Source organism: Antrostomus carolinensis, unplaced genomic scaffold, assembly GCF_000700745.2.
Source record: "Antrostomus carolinensis isolate BGI_N321 unplaced genomic scaffold, ASM70074v2 scaffold11034, whole genome shotgun sequence".
NCBI classification, from domain to species: Eukaryota; Metazoa; Chordata; class Aves; order Caprimulgiformes; family Caprimulgidae; genus Antrostomus; species Antrostomus carolinensis.
The window spans coordinates 34959-51241 of NW_010308711.1; the positions used below are offsets into that span (position 1 = coordinate 34959).

Here is a 16283-nt window from a genome sequence, read left to right on the forward strand (position 1 = left end):
AACATTGGTCTTGGTGTGTGTACAGAGTGAACCAGTATAGGCAGGAATAAGATCCTGCACTGTATGAGTGATTAACTCATTCTGAAACAATAAAACTGGGTCTCATTACACCCTCCCTCCATGTCTTGGTGAATGTCAGAGGTGTTAATTGTATGTGTGCATGTACAGAAACAACGTTCTAAAAAGGCATATCTATTGGCCAGCTAAATGTAATTATTTTTCTAAAACCTTTGTATTTTCATATTTATCAGTGAATTTTTACTTCATCTGAAAGCAAAAGCCTTTCTTAAAATATTATAGTTTCTCTACTGACAATCATAATACAGGGCTTTATGATTAAAATATAGTTTGCTTTTTTGAGGCAGTTAGTATATTTCACAAGCAACTATATAATATTATTAGTAGTACTACAGAATATAGTAATATTACCATGTTAGTACTTTTCTCTTACAAACTTCGATACATAATGAAATCATTCTAATATTCTAACATTAAACATACATGCAGCATTGTTTAATGCAGCAGTGTTTAACATTAAATTAAATATACACGCAGCAGAACATAATATTTTGTTTTGAGTACACACTGCAGAGTGTGTGAAATTCTACGGAAAAGTTTATCTTTAGGGTATGTAGAGATCGGTGCATTTCCTGAAACCTGCTTTACTTTAAGGCATTTATTGGTAAATCGACTTGATGATGATAAATTTTATTAGCCTTTGATTGTTTTTAATTTATGAAAAAGTAGTTAGCTTTACACACTTCTATTAACTGTAATTAGGCAAAAATCTTACATTTTAATTTCATTGTTTGCTACCTTTTTATGGGGCTTTTTTACCTATCAATCAGGCCTATCCTCTATAACAATGCGAGCTTGATTACAGGAAGCATTTGCAAAGGAATCAAGAAATACTTGTTTAGAGTAAGAAAGGTGTTTATCTTAGCTCTCATTATAATTAAATGTCTGTATTCATAGGTATAAATTGTTCTGGCTGATGTTGCACTAACTGTCTTTGACAGCTTGAGGAAAAAAGGCTCCCAAAATAAAAAACACCAGTGCAGTCTTCCCATAGTTCAGAATACATCTCATTAATTCAAGGTTATAGTATATAAACTATATCAGATCTCCAAAAGTATTTGAAATATGAAATGCAGTGGTTCTCTTAATGGGAGAAGTAAATTATATTAAAACAGATGATATTATAATTAGCTACTACAGGTATTTTTTTTTTCTTGCAATATATTTGATTTTACAAATCGCTCTAAAAAACTATTTAATGAAACTTTACAGGAGAATGAAATTTTAATGATCTTGTTATTGGTTACTTGTTAGTACAAGTATAGATAGAATCCCCAGCTTTAAAATAAAGATTCAACTCAAGTTATAAATGGGGAAATTTTTTGTCTTTCTGTTTCTGTAGTGATGCTTTGGGGTTTTTTAGCTTTGTGGCTGCTGCATTTCAGATGCACTAGCAGGCATGCTCATATGTCAAAGATTTCTGCATTCTGTGTACATGTCTGAGGAAAAAATACTGCAGATGTATTTTTCCTTTCAGCTTAATGTTTTTTTTTTTTCTTAGGTAGAGTAACAATTAATTTAGATTGCCAAAAGAAGAATGCTTTGTAGTTAAATTTTGAATGTAGTTCTTGATGCACGTAAATTAACTGTCTTTCATAGTTAATATATGATTCTATAAAGAAATTCTCTTAGGAGAAACTTACTTTTAGTTAAATCACATCCTAAATTTGGAAATCAAGATTTAAAAATTATGGGAAGCTTCTGAGTTTCAGTAGGATCATTTTCCAGTTGAAAACCTAAAAATCATTGATATCTTTATTTTTCAAATACTGAGCATAATTACTATTGAAAGCAGTGATTTATCTTTTAACAGTATATATTCTAAAAAGTGGGTTATAATAGAAGCTATCTTCCCTTAAAATGGCCAGTCGTGTGAGCCATAATGCTCATTGATAGTAAAATCAATAGAGCATTGATTCTGAGACTTAATCCTTGGAGACTGTTGTTCAGAACAGCGGACATAGCCTAGTAAATACAGAGTGCTGTTTAAAGTGTTTAATGCAAGAGACTCTGCTGTCTTAATTTATTTTTTTAACAGATAATTTATAATAGAACGTGGTTGCCAAATGATAGTCTGCAGTTTTGTTTTACATGTTACTATATTGTTACTGTTAGCATATATGGACTGTATTTAATCAGTAGCCACATTTTCAGTACATCAATTAACAAGTCTTGGTGTATAAGAAAGACAGATGCTAATAAATTTATAGTAGTATTAAAATAAATCTCTTTCTTGATTCTATGTATATTTCTCTGAAGCTTTCAAAGGATAAGTGTCTTTTTTGAATCTTGTCAACCTAATTTACTTTAAAATTATTTTGTTCCTAAAATAGTTTATCATATTCTAACACCAAAATGTTTAGCAAATGCATTATTATTTTTAAATGCTAAAACTTCTACTTAATTCTTAAACAAAAAGTTACATGAAAGTTTTAGTTTTGAAATAACTTGCTAAGCAGTTTTTCTGAACAGAATTCGTTTAAGGCATCAGTAGTTAATTTATTCTGACTTATTGGGAAAAGAAAAAAAATATTACTTCAATACTAAATATCCATTTACAATAATGAATATTAATCTTAGTATTCTCATAATTGTCATGGAAGATAGAATTTTGTAATATGAATTTTACTTCTGGTAGCGTTCAGAACACTGCAGAATCCTGAGGTGTTAAATCTTTTGCATAGAAATAACGGTGCCAACTTGAACAAATGTTCAAGACCAGAGTCAGCTTTTCTAGATAGCTGAATTAAATTATATTTTTAAATTTAACTGCTTCTTTTCTGCTTAAAAAAAATGAATTTGCTTGTGGAAATTTTTTTTAGCACATCTCCAAGGTATCAATTTAATAACTATCAAAGTAGCTAGTGCAGTTGTTGCATTTAAATTGATTTACATGTCAAGACTGGCAGTTTAGCAGCTGCGCTATTATTCCTGGATCGGTCAATTTACTTGAGAAAAACCTACTACTGAGTTCTACTGACCTGCATGACAATATAGGCCCTATTTCTATTCCTGTAATTAGGCCTGCGACTAACTCAGAATATTTTTAATTAAAATATTTTGGTCAATGTGTTGCACCAAATTAGGCCTTTCAGTGCAGATTTAATTCTGGAAATGGTGTGATTAGAATATGTAATGAGTTGTGTTCAATTTAAGATTAACAGGTTGTGCATCTTGAACGTACAGGTTTTTCAGTTTACTGTAGAGATTTTTGTTTAAAACTTTACTCTGAGAAGTTAACAAATAGAAAAATCTGTTTTGCGTGTTTGTGGTTTGTTTATTTTAAAGTTGATGTTACCATACTGTAAATAAAAGACCCCGGACATACTCAGATATTTCAAGACATTTCTGTGAAGAAAAACTGACAAATTATCATAAAATGGTTTCTGTACAGTCAGTAGTATTAGTAAAATTAAACAGTTTTAAAATAGCTTGATTTCGGAGACAGCTTTTCAAATAGAAAATCAAAATCGTCTAGCTGTGGTGAACGTTGTTTTCTAACATCAAAATGAAGCCTTTAATGGAAATTCATGTCTGACACAGAAGCTATGTTAAGTCTGGCAGCATTTTTACCTAATGCATTTTGTGCTACTGAAGGACAAAACAAAAGTGAAGATACCTCTCCCCTCCCCCCAACACCTGTGCTTTTAATTTGTAAAAGAAAGAAAGGTTTATAGTGTTTGAGATTTTTGTTCCTTGCTACCTATTTATTAGTTTGAGGGGTTTTTTTTACTTCTATCATAGAGACCTGCCCAATAATCAGGGGGTGTAACTACTAGGTAGGTAGAACACATCTACATTTCTAGAAGTCTGTTATTTCAGAAGTGAATGAACTGAGATGGGGGGGAAGGGGGGTGTTGCAGGAGCAATCAAATTCGTTTGGTTTTTTGGTTTGTTGTTGTTGTTTTGTTTTGTTTTTTTGCAAAAGACTAGATACATTTCCCTGCATTTGGTTCTGTTTGTTTCCAGATGCAAGCCTAGCAGCTGACAAAACAAGGCATTGCTCTATTAAAAAAATAAATTACTAAATGATCTTTTGTGTGTGTAGTATTCAAGCGGTCTGTGGACTGTCATTTGTTTTACTTTATAATTGGATGGTTTGGCTTATTTCATTTTTAGCTCTCCATGAAAGCCTGTTATATTTGCTACTGTAGGTATGATGATATTCTGATCAATGGACTACCAGATTGGCGGCAGCCTGTATTCTACTACAGGCGGGTGAGAAAAATGAGCAATGCTGAGCTGGCATTACTCTTGTTCATTATACTCACAGTGGGCCATTATGCTGTGGTTTGGTCAATCTACCTGGAAAAACAGCTGGTAAGTATTGGTAATAAATCAAACTTGCTTCAATTATTAGTATTGAATTTCCTGCAGAAGTTTGCGTATTATAGAGATCTCTACCATTTCCTGTGTTTTGAATTTAGATTTTTAACATTTTAAAAGGATTACATTTTAAATAGTGATAATTATAGAATGAGATATTCAACATTTCAAAAATATTAATCTAAAAACTTCTTAATTTTTCTAGAATTGGTTGTAGCAAGAGGTGGTTCTTTGTTTTTTTAACTGGAAGGAAGAAGAGGAATAAAAACTCTTCTATTATCTGTTGACACTCATGTGCCACTGTGGTCATGTTTATGGTTTTCCTAAATGTTGCTTAAAAATAATCAGTTTTTATTAATTTAAAAGTCATACTTGCTTTGCATTTGTTCTTAGCTAAATGCTTTTTTGTTTTGCGTTTTTGTTAACAGGGTATCATTGGTAAGCAGTAGAAACCCCATTATTTTTTATTATTTTATTTTTTGTCATATAAAATTCTGTTGCTCTTAGTAGACTAGAAAAAAACCTAAGCATAACTTGGAAAATATTCATACATTAGCATCTATTTACTTTTTTTATTTTCCACTGCATTATTGAAGTTGATGAATGAGAAAAGAGGCAAGTTGAATGCTTTCTCCTCTTAGAAAACTTTGATTGCTATGGAGATACACATGAGTGACAGAACTGGACTTCATGTGTGTTTAAAGACTGGATACCATGGCAACAGTTATTGTTAAGATAGATCATTTTACTTAATCATGTAGGACCCCTAGATATATTTGCATAAATGCTACTCTACTGTTTACCCTTCACAGAAGAGTCCCAGTAACATTTGTGGTTTACATGTTAATGATAACCTGTAACCGTGGTTCTTTCTACATCAAGGATGAACTGCTTAGCAGAAAAAAGAGGGAGAAGAAGAAAAAAACAGGCGGCAGAAGTACAGATGAAGCCAAACTTGCTGCTGTAGACAAAAATGAAAGGTGGGAAGGAACTCTTGTTTTCCACATTTTAAAACATTTTATCAGTTACTGTTTTAGTTCTATAATTTTCTCCCTGCATCTTTGAGATATTTTATGAGAAAAAAACCTCTGTATTTGTAGTAACAGCCATTGCTGATACTAAGTGTGCCGTTGTAGATGTGTTTTCAGGTTTTGATGAAATAAATAAATGTGTGGTGTTTATTCAGCAGTGTAACAATAATTGAAAGATTAAGGCTGAATTAATGATATCTGGCTTATAGAAGGGAATTATCCCTACAAGTTGATTTTAGAAGATTTTACAACTTTTTCCGTCTGAAGGTTTTTGCCTGTGATTACAATGTAACAAATTTTATTTTATTTAAGCTTTAGTTTATTACCATGCCAAACAAGTCATTTTTTATGGGGTTCTAATGCTTGTCTGATTTAATGCTTTTTATCTGATTAACTTAAAACCAAGTTTGTTGGGAAAGGCTTCTAACAACCATTGTTTGTTAAGAAACACATAGGGAAATAGTGACTTTCAGGAATCTCTAAAAGATACCACCATTTCTTCTATTGATTCATAGAAAGAAATAAAGGGTTTAAATAGTTCACACAGCAGGGGCATGAACTGGATCAATGCAGGATGGAGATCAGAGACCATTCTGCCTGTCGTCTTTCCTGATGACATCAGTGAGTAATGCTCCAGTGAACTGCAAATGACATTAATTTTTATGTATTGTTTTGTTTATGCTACAGTCTTCATATCTGGCTGTCAGCACTTGTGAACATTTGGTTGAGGCTTGAGGTTTTTTTGGCTTTGTGTTTTTTTTTTAAACTAGTGATTATGTTGCCTACAAATTTATTTTCTTGAAGAAAAGCTCTTTTTAAGAGATTAAAATATAGCAATGAGTAGAAGTTAGCTGTTATGTATTTTTAATTAAATATTCAAATTTTGTCTTTAATGTTATGTAGTTATGATTTTTTATAGGAGTTGACAAGTGCTAATCATTTTAAAGGACGATAGGAAAGTTCTGACTGAGATTGTGTGTCAGTAATGAAAAACTTACAATTTCATTTGACTGCAGAGTACTGGACAAACCTCAATGGCATGACTTACTTCCATGCAAACTGGGAATATGGTTCTGTCTGACCGTGAAAGCTTTACCTCAGCTGCTCCAGGTAATAGTAGTGATTTTAAGTTATATTGCTTTATTTTTCTTGATGTTACTATACATAATGAGATGTGTAGCACTTGTTCTTCTGAATTTTCTGTCTCAAGCATGTACCATATGTGTGTATAGATATAAAAATTACTCTTTGGACGAAAATGTAATATTGTAAGTTTATCAAAATATTAATATATTTTAAATGGATATTAATCTTCATGTGCTAGAGAATTCAGCAGCAGTTCCTGCTAGGCAAAACTACAAGAATAAATGATGGGAGAGGGATGATAGAGAGATATATATATATATATATGTGTGTGTGTGTGTGTGTATACACACACACACACACACATCTTATCAGGAATAGTGATGTTTCTCATGCGATCTGTTAACAAAAGTATTTTTACCTCAAATAGGGAGGTGTCAATATTTGCTATGAAAAAAATAGCATATCATTTAAATTTGGGGGATCAGTGAAATTACTTTTTCTGATTGAGTGACCTGCTTTTTTTTTTTTTTGAGTCACTGCATAATGATATAAATTGATACCTGAGATGACTAAGGTAAAGTAACAAAGGTTGTAATTTATAACCGTAAATGTGGCAGCCTTGCCCATAGTTGTGGTTTTTTTAATCTAATACTATAAAGTGTAAAATTTAGCTGATACTCATCCAGTGGAAGTGTTGCCAAATTAGTTACCAGAATAACTTTTTTAATATCACATGCTCTTTCTTTTCATTTCCCTTGAATACACCCATTTATTTTGAATACCCTTGTCACTGCTAGTGAATATGGATCAGGGAACAAGCTGAAATTTACATTGGTTTACAGAAATATTGAGTATTAATTCTGAAGTATAAATAGTATAATGGCATCAATGTTCAACTTCTGTCTGTGTTCAAGCTGGAAAAAGCATATAATTCAGAATTCCTGATCTGTTAGCAAAAGGCCTGTAAAAGTTACAAATGCAATAAAGTCCATTCTTTCAGCATCCATTTGTATAGGCTTTAACCTTTCCTACAAAGAGATGCAAAAGTTACTATCTCTTCCTTTTTTAAAAGTTTCATCAGAACTGTGTGACTATTTTATTAAAGAAACGTGTATTTTTGCAAGTTTTTAAAGCAAAAATTGTGATGTTCAATTAAATCAACTGTTGTGTCCAAATTGAACTTTGATGTTCATCCCTCATTGAGGTGAGTTAGAGGGAAAGAATTAAGTTCAGCAATTGCTGTTGCTGCATTTTTGAAACTTTCTTCATAATAATAGTACTTTCCCTTTTGCCTTAATTGCAAAATATTAAAAATATTATAGAATATAGTAAGATTCATTAACAATTTTAAATTAGGACTTCTTATAATCTTTCTAAGATGTCATTTTCTCATTTTTATAATTTTAAGATAGTCTGTTAAGTCGTCAGTATAAGAAGTTTCAGCTTTTCTTTTCTAAAAGCAGCTCCTATGTGTACCAGAATAGGCAGAAAAGATGAATGCAGCGAAAGTGATTTTTCATGCTTTGTAGACACCTAGCCAAAACCTCTTGCTGTGGATTTTGAATCCATTCATTAATGGTAGTGGAAAAAAATTCTATACAATAATTCATGGAAAATTGGAGACCAGCAAGCAGGGATCTGGTGGCAGGGGAAGCAGGATGTAGAGGAATTCAGAGCTGGAAGGCTTTGGAGCAAGAAGGAAGCAGAGATGAGATTCTAGAGTAAATTGCCCCACATGTAAGTTGCACTACTGCTTAACTCCAGGATTGTTTTGTTGTTGTTGAAGATGACCCACTGAGTATGTAAATTAAAATGCGATAAAATATAAGTAATTTTCAATACCAAGAATATTCAGGACTTCAAGGACCTGAAATGATTACTCTAGCTTATTTGTTAACAATTCTTAAAGAAGTATTACCTCTTCTGAACAGCATAAGAGCAGCAGTGACCTCATGTTGGAGATGTTTTCTGAAATGACAGTGCAAAAGATACCTCGTATGTTGTAGCTAGCTGGACAGAGAGACCTCTGGGCTCTTTTTGAGTGGTATTTAAGGTTTTAGCAAGTTCTGCCTTAGTTGCAATTACCACTAGTTGCAATTACCAACCTATAGCAAAAAAGAAGCTGTACATTCATCATTATACCTTGGTACAGAGATCCTGTTTTGAATACAAGTGCTTTTCTTGTCAATAATACACTATAACATAGGCTTGAGATTTCAGAGTACTTCAGGCTTTTAGTATAAGTAGAATTACTAGGGCAGCTTATCTGGAAGATAGAGCTCCTACAGATACTGAGTAGTGTTATATGTGCTAGTTATGCATGCAGATTGTTTAACAAGGTATTGCAAGGGTTGACATAAGGATGGCTACTACAGGTTTTAGTTTTTTATTGAGTTAATCTAGATGTTTTCTTCAGTCATTTAAGAGCCAACAAGTTATTTTCAAAGTTATCTGTCAGTCATCTGAAACTAATGCAATTGTAGATTAACTTACAAAAATGCATCCACATTTAAATGAACCCTGTTTCGGACAGAAAAGGGTAAGAGTTAGCAATACTTTTAATTAAATGCTACTTTTGCCACTGAGTTTTTCAAAGCCCTGTCAGTGAAATAGCTGAACTGCTTCCTCAAATTAAGAAAACAAAACCACCTGCCTGTGTATACAAGTTCTTCCTCAAAGGAAACTTTGTTTAAAACAGAAAACACACCCACAAAACCAAACCAACAGCTCCCCCCCGCCCAACAAAACAAAAACCACAAGGAGAGGTCAGTGTAAACTTTTTGCCACTTCTTGTAATGATTCCTTTTACCTAGCATGCATCTCTTCCCCCATTAGTTAATGTGAATATTCTGCTTAAAACAGCTCTGTCTGAGGATTCAGGTTGCTGAGCTTCTGACCAGGCCTGGCTCTCATTTATCCAATTGAGTGTCTTTCTGCTGCTTCCCCTCCTCCTTCAAAATGTCAAATTTCAGAAGGAGGCACTTAAAATAATTAAGGTGGGCCTTTACTGAAGAAAAATGCTTTGTTTGCATGCCCTTGTGATGGCCTATGCCATTTTATCGTAGTCTGCATTTTATGTCAAGAAACTGGAAGAAAAATGTGTGAGAGGAGGATGAGAGAAACTAAAAAATGATTTATTTTTTTTTTAACTGTTGACAATTGTATTTTGAGAGAGACTACATAGACTTTTATATCCACACATTTAATTTAGTTAAATTTGGGGGTAAAAACAGCATCTTTGAGCTTATTTGAAGAAGCAAAGGGAAAAGAATACATAAAATGTATCATAAATCAAATATCTGTAATGTGAAAGAAATGTTAAGTGGAGTGTAAATTAAACTATTACCAAGTTTAATTCTTCTCATGTAGACTCAAGAAAAAGATAGAAAAATAATGTAAATTGTTTCTAAGGTCATTTGTGGTTTACTCATTCTTGAGAATGACTATATATATATATTTTAAAAAATAAATGAGAGAAGTAGAAGGAAAAAAAGAAACAAAACTCAATTAAAATGTTTATTGGAACTGAAAATTGTTCTTACGAAGAAATAAACTAGCTGAATACAATATGTAAGAATTTCAGTTCAAATGTAATGCAGAACAGATACTTGAGTTAAGTATACTTTTCTTTTGTGGCAGAACAGTTGTATGTAAATTGCAGTTTATTCCCAAAACAGGATGTGCAGACATAAAACTTAAGAAAAGTAATCTTTCTTAAAAATGCTGTTAATTATTCTTCACAAAATATTTCCTTCAGAAGACGGAAAATAAGATTGTTTGTTAGTGTTCCGGTCAACTACTTTCCCCGCACTTTGATGCGGTGAAGCTTAGCAATGAATGTATTTATTTTTACACCAACCTCATTAATGCCAGTCAGCACAAGGAGATGTTTTTTTATTAGCTAAATTATGAGCCTGCTGTTGTCCCGAGTGTAATGAAGCAGAAAGCATTTTTGTTTGTTTCAGACAGAAATGGATTCTAGTTGAGAAAATAGTTTCCTGTTATCTTCTGTCTATAGTAGTGTAGGTGTAAGGCATACATCCTAGCAGTGAACTGTTGGAAGAACTTCTGGTGGCTCACCAGTAATGAGAAGGCAGTTCACGCTCAATATGTAGTTGAACTGGGTATAACCTAGTGAGATTATCAACAAAGCTTTCAATTACAATTGAAACTTTTGTTTATAAAGACCTTTGTGTAGCACAAAGCGAATTAAAACAAAAAGGCCAGTAATTTATTTTTATGTAGACTACCAGATGGTAATTACTGTAGCTGATTTAGTAGCCTGGAATAGATTCAAACTAGTGACCCAGAGGTGTTTAATTTCTTGGCATTTTTTCCTCAGGTTTTCTTATAATCCATTATTACATTTCAACACCTGTTTAGAGATGGTTCGGCTTTGGCCTTAAATGGATTTGCAATGTGTCATTAAACTCAAGAGGCTTTTCCAGCAGGGCATCTCCTTTGGCAAAGATAGCTTTTAAGCAAGATTTGATTAGGTCAGCAAACAGTTGTGTGGCTTATTTTTGTCTCCACATATGACTTTTATATGAAATCATTATATGACATTAAAATAACATTTATTTCATTTAATAACATATGCCTTAAAAATATTTTTTAAAAGTATTTATTCAAGTCACTAAGGTTGAATATCTCCTTAATTCCCATCTTAACAGGGTTGTGATGTGTTCCAACTTACTGTACAGCACCAGTGTTGGTATAAGTTGAGGGGAGTGAGCAATTGCAGGACGTGTGGTACAAGTGATTGCCCATTTGCTCTGTTTCTTGCTATTTCGCAGCTGTTGGGAAAACCAAAGTAGGGATGAAGCTCTTGACCCTGAGGTCAATTAGAAGCAGGTCAGAGGGGAGTGGATGGTAAAACAAGTATTCTGGATGTATGCAAGTGAGCAAAAATAATTTCTGTGCGTGTAACAGGGTACCGTCTGAGGCTCTAGAGACAAAATGTGCTTTCCTGCATAGTAAAAGTTTTAGGCAAATGTAAGACATGAAATAAATTTGCCTTTAATTGCCTGTTGTTCTGTGGCAGCCAATTATATTCTCCTTCAAATCACTTACTGGGATAGGTCTGCATATCCCAGCACACGTGTTAGAGGAGTGTAGCTCCAAGAGTAGCTCATGTGTACGAGGCCGTACTGGCTCTCAGTGGTACTCTTCTGTTGTGGTTTGAGGTTTCACGAGGTGTGACTGGGTCCCAGGGAGGCCTTGCAGCATTGGCCTCAGTTCCCCTTCTGATTGCCTTTGTTTCACCGCTGGGGATGTGGAATACCCAGCAGGTACTGCAGTAGCCCGTGTATCCAGGGCTTGGGAAGCATGCTTCAACTGCCCCCAGGTTATACACAGCTGAAGAGCTTGACCACACCTGCTATTATCCCAAGGAGAAAGCATGATTTTCTGATTATAAAGGAGGAAGTAATGCAATTCCTATTTATTTACTAGTCTGCCTTTGAATAAACATGTAAAAATGCCAAATTATAAATTATAATGTTTAACTTTTTTTTTTTTACCTTATTTCTTACTGTAACACATTGATATTACTAGTTTATAAACCCATCGAAAGAGTAAAGTGGTTTTGCAGTGGTATAATGGCTGTCATTTTTATTGCATAGAAACAGCAAATTGAAGGTCAGATGTTGCAGTAATTTTAATTTGACCCCTTTTTCTCTCTCTGTTTTTTGTACAAATTGTGCAAGAACACTGTACTCAAAAAGACATAAAGTAGTTCAAGAATTTAATACAAATATCTCTCTATAAGTCTATAGATTGATTTAATAAAAGTTAATGCAAAGAAAATTATTTCAATGTACTGATTTTAAGTGTGCTGGTGGGAGAGTTTCCAGTTAACTGTGAATTCTGAGGGGATGCATTTTGTTTGTATCAGTCCCTCACCTAGAGAAGTAAAATGTGAAGCTGATTCTATCTCACAATCTGAAATGCATATTCACATATGGCAAATAGAGCAAGTTGTTTCCAGTGTTTGCCTTATTTCTCCTAATCTCTAGTCTTTCTGAGGTAAATCAGAAGGCCAGGAAGATTAACTGGAGGGGGAAAAAAAAAAGAAAAAAAAGAGGCAAACAAACCAACAAAACCCTCCCCAAAAGTCATGGGGAGGCCAAAGTGGCTCATTCTTACTCGGAACTGAAATTTGGGGTTCCAGAATTAGTACAATTTGAATAAACACTGTATCTGTTGATTTAAAACCAACAAACAAACAAACAAAACCAAAATAAAAATATCAAAAACCCCAACCAAAACCCCAAACCCAACCTCACAAACAAACAAACAAAGGAAAAACCTCTTACAAGTCCAGTATCAAAAATTTCTGTATTTCTGCATGACTCAAGTGCAACTTTGTCTTGGCAATCTCAAATTTATTGGTATGAGACAATAGTGATATAAAGAGGAATGGAAATACAAGAATTTTTCAAAATTCTTGGTTCTTAATTGTGGTTAAAACATTGCAAATATGTTAATGAAGTTTTTGTCTGTCAATTTTAGTTTTTATCCTTAACACTGAAATTTTTGTTAAATATGAGGGTAATCATAGGAACTTCCTATACATGACAGTTGAAATATAATTTAGAAATACTAATAGCAGGATTTTGCATTTCTAATACACTTTTTTCATTCTGTTACTTTTTGTAAAGTGTGTATTTGAAATCATAGTATAATAAACCAGCATATATTATCCCTCTTCATTATTCTTTTTGCTTTCCTGCATGCATATTACTGCTTTGATAGTGAAGAAAAGTAATGTGTTTGCATTGATGTTCTTTTTTGAGAACTTCTCAAACTCCTGCAAATGAGAACAAAATATTTTTTATTAGGTAAGTTGGAGCTTTTAGTTAGAACAGTTGCAAGCTTTGTAATTCTGTATCTCTTTCTTCTGTACCTCTCCACCCCCAGAAAGACAAAAATGTTGCTTTTCTTATGTTTATTACCTACTGAAGGTGAAGTATACACCAGGTATTGAATTTTGATGTTGCGAATATTTTGAGCTGTTTTTGGGAAAAGATCCTCTAAAAGAAGAATCATTACTGAATCTTAAGGAAGCAGCATTAGATTGGAAGAGGCTGTATGTATATTGCTAGTGTTTTTAGGGCATGTTTTGTATTGAGGTAAAATGCTTAAATTTATCACTTTGGAAAGCAAAAAATCTGAACGTAAATTTATTTTGAAGTAATCTTACTACCAAAATGGAATATGCATGAAAATTAATATTCCTGTTTAGACTGAGACAATCAAAAACTAATGAAGAGTAATTTGAAACATGCTTATTTATGTTAAGGCAGAAGTTTTTGTCAAGAAACTTTCAATTTTAAACTGTTTTCCAGGGTTTATTTGACTTATAAGGCCCAATACCTGTATAGTGTCTTTTAATTTCTCTTTACAACCTGTAGAACCACTTCTTATGCTTTTGTGGGAAGGATTTGATTTTCAAATCTTCAAAATCCATTTTGAATGATTTTGTTTGTTTGTTTTCTTTCTTTGCTTTACTTTATATGTATACATTTTTGTGTCCTTCAAAATGTACAGTCTCTACAGTCTCCCCTTTTTTTGTGATAATGAAATCAGCCATAATAAATTGTGATTAGTAAGCTAAAAGAGTAATGTTGCCTTTGGTACCTGGATATTGCTCCACTGGCAGTGATAATCCATTTTATATCTATAAAGGAACAATACTACTAAATTTCATTTACGTGCATCTGACTAGTTTTCTTTGTTGTTCAGCTACTGTGTCTCATTTTCATCTAAGCCACATTTCCAATTGTTCCATGATTGACATGCTGGAGAGATTGACAGTTACACCCTAGTGCCTGCTGTCTGGAGATCCCACAAGCAATAATGGATTTTACACCAGAATTTAGCATCAAATATTGGCTTTCAGTGTCAAATGGGTTAAATTTAAATGCCGGTTAAATGTAGCCGTTTTAAAATCATAGCCTTAAACAAAAGCATTTTTTGGATATCAGTATGTCTGAGTCCTGTGTGTGCCACGCAACCCAAATGTCTCAGACTTATAGCAGAAGTTAACTGCTGCATTTATGGCTGTTTCTATTTCTTAATGATGCAAATAGTCCTAATTTGGAGAGTATAAGGAAAATTTCCACATGTGGAAAAATTCATATTTCAGGTAAACCAAAGAGAGAACCAATGCTGATCCTAATTTTTTCATTCAACAATCTAACATAGAAACTGGATATGTTTCCTCAAAGGCTTCACGTGCTGTTAACGGTGGTTCTCCAGTACCTGCACAGGTTTTTTAGCCCCAGTTCTACTAAAACCACCAAACCCTCTCTCTTTCCCATCCCTCAAAACAAAACTGTAAGCATGTGAGATGCTCTCGTTTGTTATGTTCCAGCAGCAAAAAGTTACGTAGTCTTCAAAATTTCAGTGTGCTATGATCTCCTACATAAACCTGGCAGAGAAATGTAATTTCCCATTTCCTGTACCCAAATGTAAAGACAAATAGAGAGTAAGAAGAGGTATTTTGGAAGGAGATGAAACCTGACTAATTTTTGTGGGAATTTTTCAGAGTTGTTCTTTAGGCATGCTGGCTTGTATCAGCGAGATGTCTCCAAAACTTTACAAAGTTCCTCAGAGCTGGATCATGATTCTGTCCTGGGTTGTCCCACCTCTGCCAAGTACCTTTGAAAGGGTAGATGCCAGTATAATGCAAAGGACAACTGTTGTGTCATAGTATCTCTGCGGGAAGCAGTGTTTTTTGATGTCCTCTACCATTAGAGGCAGCAATAATGACTGCTTAACTCAGCTTTTATTTTCAAAGTTTATTAATATATCTTGTTTAAGTTTTAATGAGGCTAGGTTCTGTTCAAATTTTTGAGATTATAGTTGAAATTATAAAAATTTTTACTGATGTTTTATAATAGTTCCTACATTAGAATTTGAATCACCTTTTATTTGTAAAAAGTGGGACTGTTAATGTAACAACAAGAATAAAATTATTTTTTGCTATAAAGAACTAAAATTAGGTTTATCTAATACTATAATTAATTTTTATTTAATACAGTAGATCTTCTGCATGCTGGGAAAATAATAATTTGTCTATTTCAGCATTTCTATTATAGTTTAATTGTTTTTGAGTAAATATAGAAATATCTTAAACTGATAAGTGAGAGTAAGAAAATTCTCCATACCTCTTACTTCAGCAATCTGGTTGTTCATATGGGAAAGCTTAAAATGCAAATCTATAATTACTAATTAGTCAGATTTCAGAAATATGTAATTTATTGGGAGATTTGTGACCGGACTTCTACTTTTATGTATAAATTTGCCAAATAGATTTCAGATTAGAATGCAGTTTAATCCTTGGAGAAAAAACTTAATATATACTTTCAGCACTTTAATAGCAATGTAGAAGTTGGTTTAAAAAAAAAAAAAAAAAAAAAAGTTGGGTTTTGGAACATGCAGTTAGTGTTACCGTAATGAGTTCACACTAACACGACTGCTGCCTATAAATTGCTTTTGTTTGTCCCTGCACACACTGCTCTAATTAAAAACTTCTCTTTCTTCCTTGAACTTCCAGATTGCTAATGTGAGCAAAGTGTATACATGGCCTCTTACAATGCTGTAGGTAGTGATCAGAAATGTTTTTCTAACCATTTTGCTTTTCAGGTTGTCAATGAGCATCATAATCTCTAATATAAATGCTATTGCATTTGAACCTTTATTACACAAAAATTCTGCATTCTAAACAAATACTTTCTATACTGAAAATTGCTGTAA

The 16283-nt window shown here is 33.1% G+C and overlaps 1 protein-coding gene across 1 annotated transcript in view; it reads left to right on the forward strand.

Annotated features, from left to right (window-relative positions):
• The window catches only part of DNAJC1 (DnaJ heat shock protein family (Hsp40) member C1), a 72374-nt gene that overhangs the window by 3419 nt on the left and 52672 nt on the right, over window positions 1-16283 (forward strand). The window contains exons 4-6 of the mRNA XM_010165861.2: window positions 4233-4398; window positions 5287-5384; window positions 6452-6545. Of these exons, the coding sequence (XP_010164163.2) occupies window positions 4233-4398; window positions 5287-5384; window positions 6452-6545 (358 nt within the window). The remainder of the gene's footprint in view (window positions 1-4232; window positions 4399-5286; window positions 5385-6451; window positions 6546-16283) is intronic.